The 24,296-nt window shown below is 38.0% G+C and overlaps 1 protein-coding gene across 7 annotated transcripts in view; it reads left to right on the top strand.

Moving 5' to 3' along the window:
* The window catches only part of LOC113516411 (protein cycle), a 121,229-nt gene extending 97,398 nt beyond the window's left edge, over positions 1 to 23,831 (top strand). For 4 of the 7 annotated variants that reach the window (XM_052896630.1, XM_052896633.1, XM_052896632.1 and 1 more), the window contains 9 exons: positions 10,533 to 10,604; positions 11,535 to 11,871; positions 13,299 to 13,416; positions 13,904 to 14,061; positions 14,928 to 15,211; positions 17,964 to 18,167; positions 19,149 to 19,264; positions 20,196 to 20,395; positions 21,559 to 23,831. In XM_052896630.1, the coding sequence (XP_052752590.1) occupies positions 10,533 to 10,604; positions 11,535 to 11,871; positions 13,299 to 13,416; positions 13,904 to 14,061; positions 14,928 to 15,211; positions 17,964 to 18,167; positions 19,149 to 19,264; positions 20,196 to 20,395; positions 21,559 to 21,855 (1,786 nt within the window). In that variant the 3' untranslated portion in view covers positions 21,856 to 23,831. The remainder of the gene's footprint in view (positions 1 to 10,532; positions 10,605 to 11,534; positions 11,872 to 13,298; positions 13,417 to 13,903; positions 14,062 to 14,927; positions 15,212 to 17,963; positions 18,168 to 19,148; positions 19,265 to 20,195; positions 20,396 to 21,558) is intronic. The other 3 variants (XM_052896628.1, XM_052896631.1, XM_052896629.1) reach the window with 3 other exon arrangements.
* The last annotated feature ends 465 nt before the right edge of the window (positions 23,832 to 24,296 follow it).

Below are 24,296 nucleotides of genomic sequence, written 5' to 3'. Positions count from 1 at the left end.
ATTAAGGTATATGCCCACTGATTCACTACCAGCGGATGTTTTGACAAAACCTTTAGGTCATATTAAGCATTTACGATGTATGACGAATATGGGCATTGGGTAACCTTTTATCTTGTTATTTTTGTACCAGTATTTTTGTTAAGTAATATTTTTGTTAAGTAATATTTTTGTTAAGTAATATTTTTATTATTTATCAAACCTAGCTTATTATTTTCAACACTTTTAACTTAAACAGGTTTACTGGAAATCAAACTATTATTAGACAATTACATCGTAATAATCGTCAGCACCGTTTAGGAGCTAGGATCAAAACTATGCAAGCAGATAAAAAGTAGAGATAAAGGAATCATCAAGAAGAGAGAAAAACCACATTGCTTAAAAATGCAAAATGTTTTTTTTTATGATTAATTATTTTATTTTATTCTAAACTATTTAATCAGGCAAGCACTATACCTTTCCTAATATTAAATATATTATTTATGCATCATTTATGTAATTTTCTATCTATATAATACAATTTTATGTTTAGCTGTTAATTTGGTCACACAGGGTTACACTCTGGGTTTGTTGTACGCGTCCGTGTAGTTGTAACTTCAGGCTGCAGCTAAAAATCAGTGCTTTGCTTTTTAACAATCACTGAGCTGTAGCCTATTTGGGTCACTGCGACACGCATGGCGAAAACGTATTTTATCTTTTGTTTTATTATTAAAAAAGTGTAAATAATTTGATTGTGATGAACTCATTTGTTAATTTACGTGTGTCATAAATGGATCAAATAAAGTGTTTATCTATCTATCCACTCTCTGCACGCACTCTTATTCAATCGATAGTATAAGCAGTGACAGATTAATTGCAGTACTGGTATTAATACACCAGAGTAATACTGCAACTCCAGAATAAAAAAAAAAGAACTCAACCCTTTTAAGTAAAGAACAATTAAAAATTACCTATTTCTCGGTTTGCCCAACTGTTAGAAAATACCATCCAATACAAGTCCGTCAAATGTATACATACACTGTGCATTAAAGTTTAAATAAATTAAAATTACTCTCTATTTTACATGCGATAAGTTATGTCAGATAGTGCAAAGGGCATTATTAGTAATGGTGGTTTAAAAGATTCAACCGCCGCAAGCTAGACATACATAGAATACCCCATGGTACCCGCAAAAGACATTCCATATTCAAGAATGGCAACGCATGAGGAGTACTGTGCGTTGTCATTCCTAAAGACAACGGTGTTATAGCTTCGTACCCTGTAACTGAACCTCAGTTGCTTCACGCTAGACACATGTGGCAAATATGAACAAAATATGAGACGTACACGAGAGCAGACACTGTCACTACAAAAAAACTAGAGGGAGACTTTGTTTGAAAGTCGTTTGTTTGAGCACCTATATCCCATTCGTGTTTCTACCATGAAGCAATTGTGTTTGCATGGCTGTTTCGGTTTGAAGGGTGGGATATGACAGTGAATTTACAGGGTACAGAGGAATAACACCTGAGTCCTCAAGAATAGCAACGCATGATGGTATCACTGGCGAAGCAGTACACTCTGTGTCCATGATACTGCTCATGTCTATAGGCGACGGTTACCACTTTCCATGAGGTGAGCTGTCAGCTTGTTTGCCATTCTAAGTTGTATAAAAAAAGTGTTTGTTTTATTTCAATTGGTTTATAAATAAAAAAAGTTATATTTATTTAAAGAATCACATGTAAAATGCTATAAAATAACCGATTTGTTGAATTGGCTGAACAGATTGTATATTATATCGTAACTTGTAGAATATATATATATATATATATATATATATATATATATATATATATATATATATATATATATATTGCTGATTCTTTCTTCTTATGAACTATTTTGTCCTAATTATTGATTGATCGATGAATTTGTTATAATAATAATTAATATTATTCCAATCGTTTTGTCAGTGAACGGTCTTATCTCAACTAGTCTGGAACAACATCTCAGACGGTTGGAATACCGAGGCGGATCGCTCCCGGGAAGGATGCACAAAGCGGTGCTCTTAGATATTGCCCAGCTAACGGGTTCTCACCCTGGAGCCCTGAACCCTTGCCGACTGTGCTTCTACGGGGGGTTAATTTGCCGTCTCCTCTCCTTAAGAGAGGAGATGTGAATTTTTGTAAAAATCTAAATAATAATAATAATAATTTGTTAAATGTTTATACCACGATATTAATCAAAACAATAAATACGTAAACAATGGTCTGTTATAAATTGCACATGTTGCCGAAATGGCAATTTTTGATGTGAAGAATCCGTTTGAGAAATATTTATTTACAAATAATAAATATAATATGATAACCTATGTGTTCCACAATATAAATATATACATCAATTACCACAATAAGCATTATATACCCACCATTGATAAACATTAAAAAAATATTTATGCATTCTGAATCGCATTTCCGAAAACTAATCCCGGAAACGAATGCCCACAACATATTGCAACCTATGTTCGACAATGGGCAAAGTCCAAGAAAATAAAACGCTCAAAAAAATTCATACAACCCCCTTCAAATAACAAGTACGTCCACTAATCCTTTTCAACACTTACCCCTAGATTTAGTTGGTCCTTTATCAAATATATCGACACATGTACCCCTGGAATTACCTAGATATTTATCATACTTAATTTAGTTAGGTAAAAGGAAAATTAAATAAATAAGTATAGAGTACATATTTTTATACATATACATAATTTTAAAATTTGAAATTAAATTTGTAATAAGACCTATAGTTTGTTTATAATGGATAAATTGAAAAAATATACTTAACCACTCTTAAATATAGATAAAATAATACATCGTCATCATCAAATCAACTCTTAACTGTCCACTGCTAATCATAAACCTCCCCTTTGGGGGGTTTGCTAGTAGTTGCCACGTTTGGCAGACGCATTGGCAATCGCAGTCAGGCTTTAGAGATGTTATAAGAGAGACGCTGCTGCACATCCCTTGGTGTCTCTTAGTCGATTTACGATACCCACGTAATTTTATTTCGGGACCACACGACCAAAAAAGTATAAATGTGTTATTTTCAAAAAACCGTGCGTAGCCGGCACAGGTCGCTAGTACTTTATACAAGATTGGACTACTCTCTTTTAGCCTCTCATTTGGGCCGTTGCGCGTGTACTTTATACAAATAATATTGCCTATAAATGTAAGAACAGTTAGATTTAATCTACCAGTGTATTGTACTGGAATGTTTAACTGTATCTTATGTTGGTAATCCTATAAATAAATAACCTTGGTAATCCTATAAATAAATGTGCAGTTTATAACAGACCATTGTTTACGTATTTATTGTTTTGATTAATATCGTGGTATAAACATTTAACAAATTATTATTATTATTATTTAGATTTTTACAAAAATTCACATCTCCTCTCTTAAGGAGAGGAGACGGCAAATTAACCCCCCGCAGAAGCACAGTCGGCAAGGGTTCAGGGCTCCAGGGTGAGAACCCGTTAGCTGGGCAATATCTAAGAGCACCGCTTTGTGCATCCTTCCCGGGAGCGATCCGCCTCGGTATTCCAACCGTCTGAGATGTTGTTCCAGACTAGTTGAGATAAGACCGTTCACTGACAAAACGATTGGAATAATATTAATTATTATTATAACAAATTCATCGATCAATCAATAATTAGGACAAAATAGTTCATAAGAAGAAAGAATCAGCAATATATATATATATATATATATATATATATATATATATATATATATATATATATATATATATATATATATATATATATATATATATATATATATATATATACAAGTTACGATATAATATACAATCTGTTCAGCCAATTCAACAAATCGGTTATTTTATAGCATTTTACATGTGATTCTTTAAATAAATATAACTTTTTTTATTTATAAACCAATTGAAATAAAACAAACACTTTTTTTATACAACTTAGAATGGCAAACAAGCTGACAGCTCACCTCATGGAAAGTGGTAACCGTCGCCTATAGACATGAGCAGTATCATGGACACAGAGTGTACTGCTTCGCCAGTGATACCATCATGCGTTGCTATTCTTGAGGACTCAGGTGTTATTCCTCTGTACCCTGTAAATTCACTGTCATATCCCACCCTTCAAACCGAAACAGCCATGCAAACACAATTGCTTCATGGTAGAAACACGAATGGGATATAGGTGCTCAAACAAACGACTTTCAAACAAAGTCTCCCTCTAGTTTTTTTGTAGTGACAGTGTCTGCTCTCGTGTACGTCTCATATTTTGTTCATATTTGCCACATGTGTCTAGCGTGAAGCAACTGAGGTTCAGTTACAGGGCACGAAGCTATAACACCGTTGTCTTTAGGAATGACAACGCACAGTACTCCTCATGCGTTGCCATTCTTGAATATGGAATGTCTTTTGCGGGTACCATGGGGTATTCTATGTATGTCTAGCTTGCGGCGGTTGCCACTTTCCATCAGCTGGTTTGTCATTCTAATTTGCATAAAAAATATATTAACTTCGTGACCTTTATCTTTCACATCATCATAATTATCATCATATCAGCCGTTAACTGTCCATCACTGAATCTAGACTTCCCCTATAAAGGCAGTTTTGTCAGTAGTTGCCACGCCTGGCAGGTGGTTTGGCAACTGCAGTTAGGCGTTGATGATATTTAAGAGGGAGGCTGCTGCCCATTTCTCGACCATTAAGTTTAGTCGTACGATACCTTCGGGAAAGGAAGTGATAACCCATTCTATGCCGGATTTAACTTCGCCGAGCGAAAACTGTTGTACTTTGATTTCAAATACAACAGTGTAATTTGTTACTTTTGAAGTGCACGTATTTTTCGGAGTCGAGTGTACTTGTTTCAACGATAATTCTCGAACTTTCCCTTTGCATTACAAATTGAATGATCATAAATGACATTTAGCAAATAAGTACGTCCACTGTACAAGTGGAACAAGTAAACATCGAACTTCGACAAAAGGACAAAAGCAAGCCAACGTAGTTTCCAATGTTCAAAAGTTGGATTTTGTATGTTTTCCACGCTAAAGGGTGGCTTTACCTGGATTGTTCGATACAGTACATTCGGGACCAGGCTGCGATATGGTTGCGCGATCGTATACCTTGTATTTTTAATTATACTTATTTTTTTCTGCGCTTCGTAACGTTTTGGCATTTTTAATTGCAAGTGGAATGTACTGAGTGATATTATTTGCTTCGCTTTAATGGATCAGGTGGTCGATTCACGGTTGGGCCAGATTAGGAAATGAATCTTCCTGTAATGGCTCGGGTCTAGATGCTTTGGACTGTGTCTTCGGATATTCGTTGATTGGTCTTTTGTAATACTCGAGGACCAGGCAATTGGTGTGATTTTCGGACACTCATCAACATTATTTGTGGAGTCCAATAATTGTAACCGACACTTTCTCTCTGTTGATTTCGTAAATTACGTTTTAGTATTTAATTTTCTACAACAATGACCTGTTACCTGCGTCATGCTCTAACGTTCAGTGTTTTTCGCCTTTGACTGCCATTGCAGTATTTAGTTACATGTAAATTTTTGTGCCTAGTTTTGGTTATATTTCACATTAGATTCCAAAACTTGTCAGAAGTGTATTTCTTTTAAATATTAATAGCTAACTATAGTCCCTTTGTGCTCAAGTTCTCAAATTAATGAACACACGAAAACTAAATACATTTTAAGTAGGTAAGCTTTTAAGGCAGTTGTGCAGATACTGAAATGATCATTACTAATAGGACTAACAGCCTCAGGTCGAACTCCAAGCGGTTCCCCCTGGATATCATCGTAGTTAACCACTATTGCCCGCTGATCTGCTTTCATGCTCACATATTCACCAGTGGAGGATGCTTTAATAGTGTCCCGCCAGCGTATACCGAGAGCACAGGCAGGCGGATTTACATTCTATTGTAATTCTTTTAAAAAAATCTGCATATTGACAATATTATTTTAGAAAAAAAAAATTTCATTGTTTAAAAAAATATTGTCGTACTGCAGATTTTTTAATGTGTAAAAATGGAATGGTGTCTCCGTCTGCGCTATTGGTATATGCTGGCGGGGCACCAGTGACAGATGAAAGGTGACGATGAAGGTAGATCAGTTGACTCAACGTGAAGAATTAACCACGATGATTTCCAGGGGGAAACGCGTCGACCTGATAGGGTATATTGCTGGCAATAAGGCTGTCAGAACCCGTTACTAACAAACCCTTTGTCCCACTGATCGAATAAAAGGTCCTGTTAAAATAATACCTGCAAAGTTTCCGGAGTGGATACCATGGATTACGATACCAGATCCTGTTATTCGTGGTCTATGTAAGTTATATGTATGTTTCATTATATATATATTTTTTTTTAAATAGAAAAAAAGGTGATGGTTTTCCATTTGCCCAAAACTGTACTGCGTTATATATAGCATTATGTTATGTGATGTTTGCACAAACTTTGATCTTTTAGTAGCTGTTAGTAGAAACTTTATATTTATAAAATTAATATGTAATTTTTATTCTGTTAATTGTACTATTCGTTTCTTAAATAAAATAAATAAATAATTAATAAATTATTTTTGCAATCGATAACGTTCATACTCGTGTTGGTACGTTATTGGTATTACGACAATAGAGGGCGCCGCCTTTAAATATTTTAAATTTATTTAATGTACAAAACGTAATGTTGTTTACTGGTGCGTTTTATTTGTCTTAAAATGAGAATAGTGATATAAATTTTGTAAACATTTTTTTTTTTATTTACTTTTCAATAGACTTCAAAAATAAAAGAGGTTATTACTTCGGTTGTATTTTATTTTTACATTTATCGCTATATAATTTAGTTATTTATAAATGAGGAGAAATCTTTTTTTATTCTGAAAGGGTATACCTACTTTCAGATTGGTCACGTAGAAATTATATCAAAATCGGATCATTGGTTGTGTTTTTAAATAAAAATAATTGTTTTTGGCCACGATTGAAGCCGGTTTTTTTTCCGGATTTTATTTTTTACGGATATCTTCTAATATATAAAATTCTCGTGTCGCGGTGTTTGTTACCAAACTCCTCGGAAACGGCTTTACCGATTTTTGTGAAATTTTGTGTGCATATCGCATAGGTCTGAGAATCGGCCAACATCTATTTTTCGAACCCTTCAATGATAAAGGTGACCCACCCCAAATTTATTTTTTTTTTATTTTTTGACAATTTTTTTATTTTTATTTTATTATGATTTAGCATTGAAAAATACATACAAATTCAATTTTTCACGCTTTTACATTTAACCCCTGTTTAACCTCTAAATTTTTATATGCCGCAATAGGGTTGCAAGATGACAATAGAATATAATAACTGTAGTACGATGTATTTTCATGTATAGTTTTAGAAATAATGTATATGGTAAAACAACGTTTACTAAATGTTAATAATTAACAACTGAACATGTAGTTAACAAATAACCTGGTAGTTAACAAATGAACCTGTGACTGCAAGCGAGATAGGGCATTGTATATTAGGCCTGACGGCTATTATTATTATAAAAGTACGACCCCATTTCTTCATTTTTTTGACTGCCCTTAATTTATTATCCTCATTTCATATATTTTAATTCAATTTCATGTTTAGAACCGTAACTTAATCATGCAAAAAAGATAAAATTTTATAAAAAAAAAACATTGTGAAAGAAAATCTGACTCTAATGTATCTAATTACATTAAAATAACTATCGAACTATATCTAAGTTAGTTTGACCTAGGTATTGATACCCCATAATGAATATAACTATGTTTATAACTATGTTATCCTATTATAAATTTTTTTTCTATGATTTAGATTATTACCTGCCTACTAAAATATTTATATAAAAATATCAAACAATATACAATAAATATTACCAGAGGAACACTTTGTACAAAAGTCGATTGTTTGGGTACCTCTGTCCCATTCGTGTTTCAACCGTGAAGCAGTTGTGTTTGCATGGCTGTGTTTCGGTTTGAAGGGTGGGATATGGCGTGAATTTACTGGGTACAGAGGAATAACACCTGAGTCCTCAGGAATGGCAACGTAAGGGGGGGGGGGGGGTATCATGGGCAAAACAGTATACTCTGTTATGTCCATGCTACTGCTCATGTCTATAGCCGACGGTTACCATTTTCCATCAGGTGGGCCGTTAGATTGTTTGGCATTCTAAGTTGTATAAAAAAAAAGAATGTAAATAATCATTTTAAATCGTAATAAAATAACACTTTTCAAAATTAAATTCCGTATTTATCGTATGCGCAACACAATAAGTATATAGGTAGGGACAACAAACAAAGCAGAAACGCTAAATTTTAGCGGGGAAACCGACGGATCAGCCATCTTTGTTATAAGCAGATATGAGTCTATTGTGATTGGTTAAACGAGACTTAAACGTGATCGCGGAGCCCGTTTAAGATAACAGTTCGATTAACAGCTGTATTCGATGTTTAAGCGGTTAACACCGAGTTCGTTGTAATGGGCTGTTTAAAGAAGCAAACGTCTCATTAACAGTCAATGAATTCCGGTCTTAGTATCGCATTTAAAATTACTAGCCGCCTTTTAGGGAGTCTTAGAACTTTGATCACGCTTTTCGAAAATTATAACGTTCAGAATCTGGAGATCTACCATGAAATGAAATTCCGAATTTTCGGATTAAATTTCGTGTTTTTATTCGAACCGAAATCGACACAATAAATGGAACTTAACATTTCTTCCGTCGTAAATCCCACCATAAAAGTTCAAAGAAACAATGCGAGTATTTCAATATTTTTAACAGTTTTAAACGGTACGTATTATATAATTTTAACATAAAATTTTTGTTTCGTTCGGCCCTGAAATTTCGAAAAATATTTCACGGTAGGCCCTCTGATACGTTCGATTCGATTTAGTCTCTATTACCAACAACCGATACTATTTCATTTCCATTCGGTTAAAATATTAGGTACAATTGTCCGACATACATAGATATAGTATTATTTGCTGACTACTACCAAACTGTGAGTAGTGGATTAATAAAATTCTACCGCTACTGTAGTATTTGAATGTCCGATAAATTCAAATATATCGTCGGCTCATATTTGAAAATTGTTTGACTTTAACCCTTCAAACTTCGAGTGCTCGTATATAGACGATCTCCAGGCAGATACGGGTGCATGTTTGCGGTAACATGAGTGAACTTTACACATTTTATGAACCTTTTTTTTATACAACTTAGAATGGCAAACAAGCTGACGGTCCGCCTGATGGAAAGTAGTAACCGTCGCCTATAGACATGAGCAGTAAGTACCATGGACATAACAGAGTATAACCTATAGATTCTTACCATATAATGCCGGGCACGATTCGTTCTCGGTTCGTTCTCGGTCTGGTAAATAATTGTCAAGTAAGAACATTTCGAGATTGACTGTAATTCATAGTATGGGTACACAATTGTTGTTTCTATCGTGATGCTATTTTAGCGGATCGAGATTGGACCGAGAACGATTCGCGACCGTGACGTTATAGTGTGAATTTAGCTTATCCATGACCGGAATTTGTGAGCTCCTGTTAATTCCGTAGCTATAGCTCCTGATATCCTATATTTCTTATTCCGAACTAAAATGGCAAAATAAATAAAATAAAATATTTATTTATTTAACTCTTCATTGCATCAAACAAAAATGTACAATAACAATAGTATATTATAGGGGGGAAGGGATTGTTAGCAATGGAGTTTGATAGCCCCATTGCTAGCAATATGCCCTATCAGGGGGAACCACTCAACCTCCACGTGGTTCCCCCTGGAAACCATCGTGAACAATTCTCGTTGAATTCGTCACGATGGGCTAACTGACCTGTTTCATCCTCACCTATCATCCTTCACTGGTGCCCCACCGGTGTATACCGATAGCGCGGGTGGGTTACTATTTCATTATTATATATATATATATATATATATATATATATATATATATATATATATATATATATATATATATATATATATATATATTCTTTATTGCACTTGTAAGTTACATATAAAATAATCTATTTACAAATGTTGTGAGCAAGGGTGGACTTATCTCTGACAGAGATCTCTTCCAGTCAACCCAGTACAGTAAGAAAGCATTTCGTTAGCGGGCAGCTGAAGTAAACCTATAAAAAAATAGTATATTATAGAATAAATAAATATTCGATTTTGAATACCAGACAAATATAATTATAAACATGATGATTATTTCGATTATTATAATATGTTTAAACGTATACACAACCGTCAATTTAACATAATCGGAAATATCGCAAATAGAGGAATAACACCTGAGTCCTCAGAAACGGCAACGCATGGGGGGTATCATTGGCGAGACAGTATACTCTGTTATGTCCATGGTACTGCTCATGTCTATAGGCGACGGTTACCACTTTCCATCAGGTTAGTCGTCAGGTAGTTTACTATTCTAAATTGTGTAAAAAAATCTATGCAACTCATGTCTGGTATTGTTTTTACAGCAGTACCAGTAACGCCTACGACGACGATGCCGGTGATGATGCTCGCTCCACTCGGACCTTACCCGACAAGAAGTAAGTATTTACTTGTACGTGTGAAACCGAATTATTGAGGGAGAAAGGATTGTTACTATTGGGGTTCTGACTACCCCATTGCTACCAATACATCCTATCAGGTCGACCTCCACGTGGTTCCCCTTGGAAACTGTCGTGATTAATTTTAGTGGAATTTGTCACGATGACTGCTTTGTCAGGCTAACTGAATTGCTTTTATCGTCACCTATCTCCTCTTACTGGTGCCCCGCCGGTGTATACCGATAGCGCAGGTGGGGTTACCATTCCATTATCATCCATTGAAAAAATACTTGTTATACAAATGAAAGTGTATGAAAATGTATGTTACTCTAATGAATGATTGTTATTTTCGATGTGCATGGATAGATTATTTACTAATTTAACGTATAGGAAACTTTATATACAAAATCATGCGGATGAAGCCGCCGGATACAGCTAGTATCATAAATGTGAAAAATTATTATATTTTTGTTTGTTTGTTAGCCTATCGTGATGAATACACCTGGAATTTAACACGATGGTTTCCAGGGGGAACCGCGGGGAGATCGACCTGATAGGATATATTGCTAGCATTGGGACCGGTAGTTCGCATTACTAACATCCCTTTCCTCCCCAAAAAAGTTCACGTAGTTCCGAGCAGTAATTATTAATATTATTCTCAATTTCGTGCATAATATAGTATATGTCATATATGTGTAAGTATATTTGTTATTTATATATATTTATTCGTTTATATATGTAATTCTAGTATGTATGTATATCAATAATTACTAGTACCGCATTCGAGTATTCTGACACTTCCCTATGGTTGACTGGCAGAGAATGTTTTTAGCATTAAGTCCGCCATGTACACATATATGTACTAATGAATAAATAAATAAATAAGTATTAAAAAGAATTAAATTACAAACGCTTAATAACATTTACCAGGCAGAACCACAGCGAGATAGAGAAGCGGCGGCGCGACAAGATGAATACTTACATAACTGAGTTGAGCTCCATGGTGCCGATGTGCGGGGCCATGGCGCGCAAGCTGGATAAGTTGACCGTGCTCAGGATGGCTGTGAGGCACCTCCGGTCGGTCCGCGGGGCGCTGTCCGCCTGCCCTCTCACGGCCAGATCCCGTCCTTCCTTCCTCTCCGAGCGGGAGCTGAACACTCTCATCTTGCACCTAGCACACGACTGTTTCTTGTTGGTAGTCGGTTGTGATAGAGGAAGACTGCTATACGTGTCAGCCTCTGTCAGTAATATGCTACATTATGAACAGGTAAGCAGTGATTTTCATGAGTTAGTTTTTTTTTTTAATAGAAAGAAATGAAAGAATCTAATTTAAGAAGCATGCGACTTACTCAGTAGCTCATAAAACCAGAACAAAAGAAATAAAAACAAAACAAAAAAAAAAACACTAGTATACAAATAAATATCGTTTTCTGCTCAATTAAAGTTTCGACGTGGATTGTACCACGGCGTAGTCATGACAGGACCACGACGTGTCACAGGTCCTGTCGTGATTACGTCGAAACGTCGGCAATAAAGAAGCAGGTATTTATTTATTTATAGCAAGGCAACAGATTACAAATTAATACATTAATAAAATAAATATTACATAAAACAGCATTTAATTTATGTATGTATACACTACCTGCAAAGGCTTTTTTACATCGCGTGAAGTCCCGATTGTGTATTTAAACTATGTGTAAAGTGAAAGTTTAATATTAATTGCCATTAATACGTTGTTATGTCTTAAAATCTGTTATAGTAGTAGATTAAATGTTTTTTTGAAAAAAGAAACATAATTTTCCTGTAAAAGTGATTTTATTTTAATAATAGGAATTCTTTGATTCTTCCAAAAGTTACAAAAAAGAATACTTAGTATAAATAAAAATGCCTGCCAATTCACATCAATTACTTTCTAATTAAGAGCGCCTGCGCTTTTCTTGGTGGATCTCTTACCACTCACTACGATTTTCAGCGGGTCTCTTCACCTCACGATACGACACGACACCAACTCCTTGATCTACCTGATGAAACTATGCCTTGGTCTCCCTCTTCCCCTCCTTCCTTCTATCTTACCTTCTATTATAATGTGTGACAAAATATGTAGGTAAATGAATGGCATGAAATGTGAAAGGGAAAAAATGTTACGACACTTGATGTGCGAATAAAGTATCCCAACATTTTTTCCCTTCTGACGTCAATAGTTCTTAAAATCTGTCTCTTTTTCCGTAACCCTAAGCAGGACCTCCTTACTACTAATTCGATTTCTCTAGCAAATTTTCTCCATCCTTCTCCGCCAATTACTTGAGGGGTTAAAATGCCCTATGTTGAGGGGAAAGGAATTGTTAGCAATGGAGTTCGACATTGCTAGCAATATCAGGTCGACCTCCACGTGGTTCCCTCTGGAAACCGTGGTGAACAATTCTTGTTGAATTCGTCACGATGGGCTAACTGACCTGCTTCATCCTCATCTATCATCCTTCTCTGGTACCCCGCCGGTGTATACCAATAGCGCGGGTGGGGTTACCATTCCATTATTACCCATTTAAAAAAAAATGCCTTATGTTAAGAGAGGGCAGTTGACGAAAATTTTACCACACACCAGTGGATATCTTCGAAGTCTTAGCATAGTTTTCATAGCTTATTTAGGTTATTGTCGTTTTAGATCCATGTTCACGATATGCCATTTGTTTCCAGTCTGAACTATTGGGCCAGAGTCTCTTCGACATCCTACACCCGAAAGACGTGGCCAAAGTGAAGGAGCAGCTCTCCTCATCAGACCTCAGTCCACGTGAGCGGCTCATTGATGCTAAAAGTAAAATTATTTTGATTTCCTTTCCGTTGACATAAGAAGCAATGTTGCATTATGTAATAATTAATCTATTTTTAAGCGACTAATTTACTTTATTGTCCGATCATACTGAGAATGGAGTCTATGGCGTTATTTCTCTAACTTAATATATATTTATTATTCCTATATCCTTACCTAATATTTTAATTATTATTAATAATAATAATTTAGTGAAATTATAGTCTTATTTATTTATTTATTTATTCTTTATTGTGCAATAAAATTTGTACAAATGGCGAGTTTAATGCCTTCACATTCTCTAACTCTCTAACAGCTAACCATTTAAGGTAAAAGCATAAAGCGCTTGAGGGCAGCGGTAGCGAATATTTATTGTACAAAAAAAATATTTTATTTTGATGCGATATAAATGTTTATCAAAAACACTAGTTATTATAGTGTTTTAAAGTATTTTTTGTTAAGACCGATAGTTTCTTTTAATTGTTACTCGCAGCTATGTTGCCGGTGAAGACGGACATGGTAGCGGGCGCTTCCAGGCTTTGTCCAGGAGCGCGGCGTTCCTTCTTCTGCCGTATAAAGTGTCGTCTACCGATGGACGCTGCTGTCTCGTCCCCTACGCCCGTCAAGGAGGAATCTGAACCGTCCACAAAGGTCACCTACAGTTTTTTATTTTTTCTCTTTAAACGAAAAAATTTGCATTTTTTTTTTAAAGAAGGAAATTCATCTTAAAAGCTAAATTTCTTTTTTTTTTTAAATAAAAGAGAAATACTTCAGTAGCAAGAACAGATTTATGCATATATAATTCTTAAGGTTGCCTTGAAAAGATCGCTCTTGGCGATAAGGTCGCCCATTGTCTTCTCATTGTGATTACTTCTTGTAATTGTTTACATCTAGAATAAGTTTACTATTGTAATATTTTGGAGGAAACAATAAAGAGTATCTATCTATCTATCTATATAATGTTTGGGATTTTTCTGATGTGGTGGGGGTGGGGAAGGGGGGGGGGATTACTGTACAGAAAGTCTTCGTTGTAGTAAAGAGTTTTTAATACAGCTATATATTTAGTTTCTCTGGACATTAGTTGTGGAGAAAAGGCCTTTCCGATCGGGTTTTTCCGTTCGGTATTATATATTGAATTGTCCTCTAAAGGACCTTAACAAATCAGAGGGAGACTTTGTACAAAAGTCGATTGCTTGGGTACCTCTGTTCCATTCGTGTTTCAACCATAAAGCAGTTGTGTTTGCATGGCTGTGTTTCCGTTTGAAGGTTGGGATATGACAATAAATTTACAGGGTACAGAAGAATAACACCTGAGTCCTCAGGAATGGCAACGCAAACGGGGTATCATGGGCGAAACAGTATACTCTGTTATGTCCATGGTACTGCTCATGTCTATAGGCGACGGTTACCACTTTCCATCAGGTGGGCTGTCAGCTTGTTTGCCATTCTAAGTTGTATAAAAAATGTGTATTGTCGTTATATATAATATTAATATTAATAAGTCTTTGATTTTAAAGGTCCGAAAAAAGCACCACGATAAAAAATACTGCGTGGTGCAGTGCACGGGCTACCTCAAGTCATGGGCACCGGCGGAGACGTGCGAGGGCGGGAACGGCGCGGAGGGGGGCGAGGAAGGGGACGCGTGTAACTTGTCGTGCCTGGTGGCGGTGGGGCGTGCCCTGCCGGATCTGATGCCGGCCCAGGTGCCCCGCGCGCCGGCCCCGCCCGAGCCGCCCACCAGGCGCCTCCAGTACGTCTCCAGGCACGCCACCGATGGCAAGTTCCTGTTTGTCGATCAGAGGTACGTTTTAAATCATACATACAGCACCATACGTACTTTGATGGCCATATACTATATATATATATATATATATATATATATATATATATATATATATATATATATATATATATATATATATATATATATATATATATATATGACCATATAGTATATGGAGCTGTGTGTGTATGATTATTTTAAATCATACACACATAGCTCCATATTTTTATAGGGAAAAATCCATTTACTTTACAAAAAGAAGATTCTTAGTACATCTGATTCTATTTTTTCAAAAACATAGGTAATATATAGCTATATACAGTCCAGGTGATATTAAATGAAGTCTCTTAGGGTAGTTTTTTTAATGAGTGATAATGCAATAGTAACCCCGCCTGCGCTAACGGTATACGCTGGCGGAGCACCAGTGATAGATGATAGGTGAGGATGAAAACGCAGGTCAGTTAGCCCATCGTGAAGAATTCCACGAGAAGTAACCACGATGATTTCCAGGGGGAACCACGTGGAGGTCGACCTGAGTAGTAACATTGCTAGCATTGGAGCTGTTAAGCCCCATCGCTAACAATCCTTTTCCCCTCTCTTAAGGTAGTTGGTCACTAAACAAAATTGTACACGTAATACTAGATGGCGTTAGAATCGGGACTTGTGGTTTTTGTTGATTATTTTGTAATTAAAGATATATTGAGGCAAGATTTTTAAATTAGCTTTACATTACACCTTATTGTAATGAATGTAGCTGCCATTTTCCCTTGCAGAATGAAAAACCGCTTATTGTAAAGCGAGACATATAGATTATCTATCTTTATTACCAACAATAATAATTAAATAAACAACTAAAAAAAAAACAATTCATTTTGCTGGCAATAGAAGCCGCCTCGGCTGTTGCTATATATGCTCACTTCCAGCGAGATGTACCTATATGTTGTTTTGGTGGGTTAAAATGGTAAGGTAACCCGCCTGCGCTAACGGGATACGCTGACGGAGCACCAGTGAAGGATGATAGATGAGAATGAAAACAGGTCAGTTAGCCCATCGTGATGAATTCATCAGGAATTAACCATGATAGTTTCCAGGGAGAACCGCGAACAGGTCGACCTGGTTGGGTATATTGCTAGCAATGGGATTCTCAGTCTCCATTACTAACAATCCCTTTCCCCCTGTACCTATATTATAGCGCTGATTTTCAGCCGGCCTCTTAACTCCTTTAACTGTAGTATTCGTGCGGGTCGCCAATACACATTCTTCGGGTGGGAGACTCAGTACATTGAAATATAGGTAAACACGCGATCTCGTGGTATAAACGAATATGTTTACAATGTTGGCTGTCTGTTAAACCTGTCTTCCTTTATTTCTTGGGGTCACTTGCTGAGTTTTCGAACGCAGCAGTCGTGTCGTAAATCCAGTTTTATGTACATCTCGCTATCCAGACTGATGTCGAGGAGTTGTATAAATTGTAAGCGTTAAGTCCCGCGAGATCCAACGGAATATAAAGTAACATTCCTGCGTCCAGAGGTCTGACTGGAGGGAAACATAGTATGGTGGTACAGGGAATTAAGTCATTAAATCCAGTTGCATAAAGTTTATTTTATCTGTGTTAAAGTATATATGACTAGCGGCCCGTCCCGGCGTCGCACGGGTGGACATTTTTACATTTTAAAAAGTGGCCATTAACGCGACGGAAGCTTAAAAATTGGAGTAACTTCTCCCGTTTTCCCAACATTTTCCTTTACTGCTCTGCTCCTATTGATCGTAGCGTGATGAAAAGTATACTATAACCTGCCCAGGAGTATGAGGAATAATTGTACCAAGTTTCGTTAAAATCCGTCGAGTAGTTTTTGTTTCTATAACGAACATACAGACAGACAGACAGAATTTTACTGATTGCATTTTTGGCATCAGTATCAATTACCAATTGTACAGAATTGACCTCTCTATAGATTTATTTCGATTTACAATTGACGGAGTTATGAGGAAACAGACAAAAAATCTACTCTCTCAATCTATCAATCTCTCTCTTAAACACTTCTTTTAGAAGTCGATTTTGAAAAGACCACGTTTGTTTACTAATGTGCCACTATAGACATACAGATTGTAGGTATATATATATATATATATAGTTGTAGTTTATATAGTTCAATTCTTCTTTGAAATTTATTTTAGACTTAATGATTATTGCAATATGATTTAAATTTTATATTAATAATATTTTAATTAATTTCAAGAGGCACTCTGAATTGAATAAGTTTTATGTTTTCATTAATATAATTAAAACACAAAACGCCCCTCTTAAAACATCACCAAAGTCTAACTGCGGATGCCAACTCGCCTGTCATGCGTGGCAACTAGCTAAATCCCTTAATTACAAGTACCAGGAATACATGGCCCCTAGTTCTTGAACTCGGGACCATTCCTTATGGTAGTGTATAGGGGAATACAGCTAAACATAGGCCATGTTTAGCAGTGGATAGCTGATAATTATTGTTTTTTTTTTTTTACTGGATGATAATAGAATGGTAACCCCGCCTGCGCTGACGGTATACGCTGGCGGGGCACCAGTGAGGGATGATAGGTGAGAATGAAGAGGCAGGTAAGTTAGCCCGCAGTGATGGATACACCTGGCATTCAGCACGATGGTTTCCAGGGGGGACCACGGGGATGTCGATCTGACAGGGTATATTGCTAGCAATGGGGCAGTAGTCTGCATTGAGAACAATCCCTCCCCCCCCCCCATAAATATTGTTTATATCGGCAGAGTGACACTAGCCCTGGGATTCCTCCCGCAAGAGCTGCTGGGCACCAGCCTGTACGAATACGTGAGCGGGCCCGAGCTGGGTGCAGTGGCCCGCACCCACAAGACGGCGCTGCTGCAGCGCGACGCAATGCACACGCCGCCGTACTCGTTCCGTCGGAAGGACGGCACCCTGGCCAGGATACAGACACACTTCAAGCCTTTCAGGTAATTTTTACAAGGTTTTATTTAACTTTCCATAAGTGTCTGATTGAGGAATGGTGATAATATAGAATAATAGTGGTAGGAGGACCTAAAACGAGATAGATGTCCTGAAAGATGATATTTTTTACATGATGAAAATGAAACGGTAATATAAGTCTGTTCTTTCGGTGTACGCTAGCGGGATAACAATTCCAATTCCAACACTTCCTTCCCGGAAAGGGGGAGCTCCTTTCCGGGAAGGAAGTGTTGGAATTGGTTGGAATCGGGGGGGGAGGGTGCTATTAAAATCTAAATTAATTTCTGTAAATTAATCATATATCTTATAAAGTCTAATTTAATTTTTGTTTGTTTTCTAATTGAAATATCTATTTGCAAATGTGGGGGGGGGGGGGATTGTTAGTAATAGGGTCTATTTATCAGTATCTCATTACTGGCAGTGTACTCCCCCAGTTGAGACTATATGATGTGTACTTTGATAAAGTCTCCAGAATTAGAGGGGATTGCCACGAATTATAAAAATGTACGAAGCAAGAGATACTTATAAGGATAGATGTCTCTAGCATTAGATTCTCTTTTTAAAGCCCGTAAAGGACTTGCCGTAAAAATAGTTATTTTGGTGGTAAATGGGAGTAAGTGTACCCGCCTGTCGTGTACCAGAGGGAAACTTTGTATAAAAGTCGATTGCTTGGGTACCTCTGTCCCATTCGTGTTTCAACCGTGAAGCAGTTGTGTTTGCATGGCTGTGTTTCGTTTTGAAGGATGGGATATGGCGTGAATTTACTGGGTACAGAGGAATAACACCTGAGTCCTCAGGAATGGCAACGCATGGGGGTTATCATGGGCGAAACAGTATACTCTGTTATGTCCATGGTACCGCTCATGTCTATAGGCGACGGTTACCACTTTCCATCAGGTGGGCCGTCAACTTGTTTGCCATTCTAAGTTGTATAAAAAAAATATTACAAAATGTGTGTAATGCCGCAGGAACCCGTGGACGAAGGACGTGGAGTGCCTGGTAGCGAACAACACCACCCTCACGGAGGCGCACGAGCTCCTCGGCCAAGAAGAGCCGCAATCCTCCTACGACATGTTCAGGCACAGTGAGTACTTACTCTTCTTCCTTAAATTCCACTCTTGCCATTGTTTCTAAATCTCATAGAATTTTTTTTTCATATATTTGTTTATAATAGACATTGGCGGTGTGGACCCAGCATAGAATAGGCCATCCCCTCCTTTTTCCATGAGTATCGTAATAGGTGACTTAAGGAGGACGACGGACAGCAGCGTCCCTCTTAAAACATCTCTTTTTTTTTATACCACTAAAGCCTAGCGTGGCAACTACTGGCAAAACTCCCCTTTTGGGGAAGGCTTGTGACCAGCAGTGGACTATGTTCTGTTTATACCTAATGCATTTCGCATTGTTAGTTTTTTATAGGAATGAAATGTTATCAGTTGTTACCAATTATTAAATGAAAATATATAAGCAATTTGGCGGGACCAATTATTCCCCCTTAGGGGGAGGCTTATGTTCAGCAGTGGACAGTTAAAAGCTGATATGATGACGATGAATAGATTACCTTAAAAATACTTAACCTAATTTAAAAATTATTATATCAATAGAATGTTGCATTACCAGAGGGAGACTTTGTACAAAAGTTGTTTGCTTGGGCACCTCTGTCCCATTCGTGTTTCAACCGTTAAGCAGTTGTGCTTGTATGGCTGTGTTTTGTCAGTTTGAAGGGTGGGATATTGGCGTGAATTTACTGGGTACAGAGGAATAACACCTGAGTCCTCAGGAATGGCAACGCATGGGTGGTATTATGGGCGAAACAATATACTCTGTTATGTCCATGGTACTGCTCATGTGTATAGGCGACGGTTACCACTTTCCATCAGATGGGCCGTCAGCTTGTTTGCCATTCTAAGTTGTATAAAGAGAAGGTAACATTGATTTTAATAATTAGTAATGATTTATTCGTTTAAAAATTGTCGAACGAATCCATGTGTGTATAGCGTGCTATATATGTGCAGCGGGCGATGACGCGCTCCCCGGTCATGTAGAGAGTGGCGTTTCAGAGAACGACTTGGAGATGCAGCGGCTGATCGACTCGCAGATGGAGTCGCACAAGATCGGCAGCGCCATCGCCGACGAGGCCCTCCGCCGCTCCTCCTCGGACTTCTCGCCCGACCTGCCCGCTGACCTGCTCCACGACGCTGTCTTCAACCAGCAGGTACCTTTTTTTTACTATAATTACAGAGATCGAGAGAAAAAGAGGGATGGATAGCAGGATCCCTCTTAAAACATCACCAAAGGCTAACTGCGGTTTCCAAACCGCCTTTTTTTTAACCTCTGGAAAATGCTTTATGCAGACCCATACACCTTGTGGGAGGTGAATGGGTGCTGTGGGAATCCTCCCGTAAAGTGGGGGTGTACCCACCAAAAACCAGACGATATACCCTCGAGGTGCCATATGTCGGAGACATGGGTTCGCTTTCGCACTCACCACATCTCCGACGGCAGCGACCCGCCCCCTGATGGTAAGAGCAGGTCTCCTCTCTCAAGATAGGGTGGATGGCGTGCTCATCCTACCACTCGGGGGATGCGCCGGTTGCCAAACCGCCTGCCAAGCGTGGTTACTGCTGGCAGAATCTCGCAATAGGAGGAGACTTATGTTTAGCAGTAGATAAGTTATGACTAACATGATGGCGATAGAGAGTTTACTTACGAAATCAATATAAAAGCAACTACAAACGAAAAGCTCCCAGTACAACAAGGAATATCTATATAAATAGAAAATCAATTGTCAAATTCGAATAAATGCAGCGCTTCAGAACAGTTGCACATATTTGGGTTATTCTTTCTTTTTGTATTTGTAATTGAGAGTACTTGATTTCAATGAAAAAAAGAGGTAAAAATTGATCCGATAAGGTACAGCCGTCCATTACTGAAATGGCCAGTTAGTTATATTATTCGGAGATGAATACTCTGAGTCGCTTTAACAGTATTCACGTAGTCTTCGATCGATGGAAAAGATTCAATTCTTGCCAGAAATAATCAATTTTAGCTACTCATTTTCCACTAATGAATATAGATCCTATCCTACCCATAAAATTCTGTAGTGAAAGCTCAACTAGCTAGTTAGTACAGCCACCCTAGACAAGCTACAAATGAATCGATAGAATCGCTAGCGACAACTATTCTATTAAGAGATTCGTTTGTATTTTGTCTATGGGGGCATGATCGTTCTCTGTAGAATTTTCGATGGATGCAACTGCGTTCATGGACTTCCTACAACACATCTGAGGTTGTCGCTCTATCTACTAGATAGCGGTCCTAATACCTTTACAAAATCGTCTCACATGTACACGAAAATCCACTAACATATTAGAACAGTTTGTCTCTGGCCAGGGGTCGCTAGTGGACAATATCTTCGGCATGGATATGGCTTCCTACAGCCAAGTGAGGAATAACGTGTCCCTGAGCTCAGCCGGCGCGGACAACTCGCCGCCGCCCACCACGAGTGAACCCATGCCCATGGGCACCCCCCCGCCGGCTTCACCTCCTCTCCCGACGCTTGGTATAGACGGTAATGGCGAAGCGGCTATGGCCGTCATTATGAGCCTCTTGGAAGCCGACGCGGGCCTCGGCGGTCCTATCAACATCTCGGGGCTGCCCTGGCCTCTGCCATAGACACTGTAGTACCATCTTAGATCATATATCTCAAATTGAATTCGCAACAGAATGGAATGGAACGTCAAATACGATCAGCCAGTCCAAGTGGCGTTTGGCTGATTCATATAAGAAATATGAGCTATTTTTCAGTGTCGCAATGTAATTCCTTTAAAAATCCTGCAGATCTGTAGCATTTTATCAATTTAAGAATTGTTTTTTATCGTTTAATACAAATATACACTTTGGTCTGTGTTCGGTGAAGTATGTCTATTGAGATACTCTATCTAGGCTAGAGGTATTTGATCTAAGATTACAATGAAATCTCGTGTTTTATCTCAGAATATGTATAGAGTCAGAAGGTATACCAAGTCGAAACCTAGTGATAGCACTCATGTGAAACCGTGCACCATGGCCGAGATAATCCAAAAATTTTGTAAAGTGAGGGTACCTTCATTTTGCACGTTACTCAATCGTCCCACTCCGCACCCATTTTTGTTCAAATCTATCCACCTTACTGGTCGTGATCGAGTCACAATGGTCCGAGCATCTTTACAAACTTTTACATTTGATATTAGCTGAATCCCGTGGATAAAAATAACCTATGTGCCAACCCTACCAACTGTGTACGTACCAAACTTGTGGTGGGTACATATTGGTGTAGCCAATGCAAACTATTGCATACCGATCCCAATTCAAACCTAATCCCTAATGGTTGTTTCATGGGTGCGGTATCCATTCGGTTATTTTAGTATTATTGAGTAACATATATATCTAAATTTTCCTATTTAAAATAGTAGTGGAATTTCTTTTATCCAAGGGGAAAAATCGTCTGTGTGGTCCCGGCTTAGCATAGGCCACCCCTTCCTTTCTCGTGGATGTCGTAAGAGGCGACTAAGAGATAGCGAGGGATGGGCAGCAGCGTCCCTCTTAAAATATCTCCAAAGCCTAACTACGGTTGCCAATCTGCCTGCCAAGCGTGGCAACTACGGGCAAAACCCTGCAAGGGGGAGGCTTATGTTCAACAGTGGACAGTGAAAGGCTGTTAATGGTGACGGGAAAAATGATTTAGTTCCATGATTTTTATCACTAGGTCGATAAGTCATGAAAGTTCGGACTAAACATTGAGACCGTGCATTTTATATTGTATTAAGAGATACATTTATGATTCTATAAGTGTCCTTATTAAAGGTCAATCAAGTTTGAAATAAAAAAAAAAAATTGCCAACTATATTGTTTTAAAATTATTTTTTTATTGCTAAAAATAGTTGCCATTTAACTGTATTGTTGCGTTAACTTTAGCAATTCTCTTACGAGGTCTGTCCGGAAAGTTCGTATAAAAGTGTTCTGGAATGCGAGAAAGAGGAGTGGGGAGGCCAGGTAAGCGCAGGACCCCTTCCTTATGTCCCTAACAATGCTTCAGTTCTGGTCTGACCGCCGTGCGGTGCGAACTGGCTTGTCACGCCATCTGTGAAGTTACCTCTTAACGAAACCCCGTCGGCATGGAGCCCGCTTCCGTTGAAGAGCAGCGCGTCGTAATCAAGTTTCTCTCGAAACTCGGCAAGAATGGCCGTGAAATTTTTGCCGATCTCAGAACAGTTTATGGGGATGATGCTGTGAAGGAACCAACCGTCCACAAGTGGCTAAAAAGATTCAGAGAGGGCCGAGACAATGTTGATTGTTTTTTTCGATGTTCGGGGGATTGTCCATCAAGAATTCGTCCCTCCAGGCCAGACAGTTGATGGAAAATTCTACGTCGATGTGCTCAGACGCCTCAAAGCTCGTGTGGCACGAGTTCGTCCAGAATTGGCGCGAGAGGGGCGTTGGATTCTTCACCACGACAATGCCCCTGCCCACACCTCTCTTGTTGTCCGTGAGTTTTTGAGTAAAAATTCCATTACGGTGACCGAACACCCCCCCTATTCGCCGGATTTGGCCCCGTGTGACTTCTTCTTGTTCCCAAAAACCAAATTGGTACTTCGGGGGCGGCATTTGGGGGACATAAATGAGATAAAAAAAGCTACGACGGGGCAGCTGAGAAACCTACAACCAGAGGACTTTCAAGGAGCCTTCTCACAGTGGAAACGGCGTTGGCACAAGTGCATTATGTCACAGGGGGAGTACTTTGAAGGGGATAAAATTGATTTACCTGAATAATTGTAAAATAAAATTTTTAAAAAACTTTTATACGTACTTTCCGGACAAACCTCGTATAGTTTCTTTTTTTTTTCTATGTTACCTATTAATGTGTGGGTACAGACACACTGTTGTATTGTATTGTTGTTCGAACATACTACGTGTTATATTTCTTTTACAATTGATACCTGAATGTTGAAATAATTAGTATGATGTTGTGGACGGAATGCGGTACAAGTAGATTACATGCGCATAAAAAAATTTACATACATACATACATACATGCGATAGCCTGTCAAGTTAATTTAATTAACAATCATGGTATG

The sequence above is a fragment of the Galleria mellonella genome, unplaced genomic scaffold (genome assembly GCF_026898425.1).
Source record: "Galleria mellonella isolate WM207_F2 unplaced genomic scaffold, CSIRO_AGI_GalMel_v1 utg33, whole genome shotgun sequence".
Taxonomy (NCBI): domain Eukaryota; kingdom Metazoa; phylum Arthropoda; class Insecta; order Lepidoptera; family Pyralidae; genus Galleria; species Galleria mellonella.
Note: the sequence above shows the minus strand (reverse complement) of the source record. Positions and strands in the feature narration are given on the sequence as shown.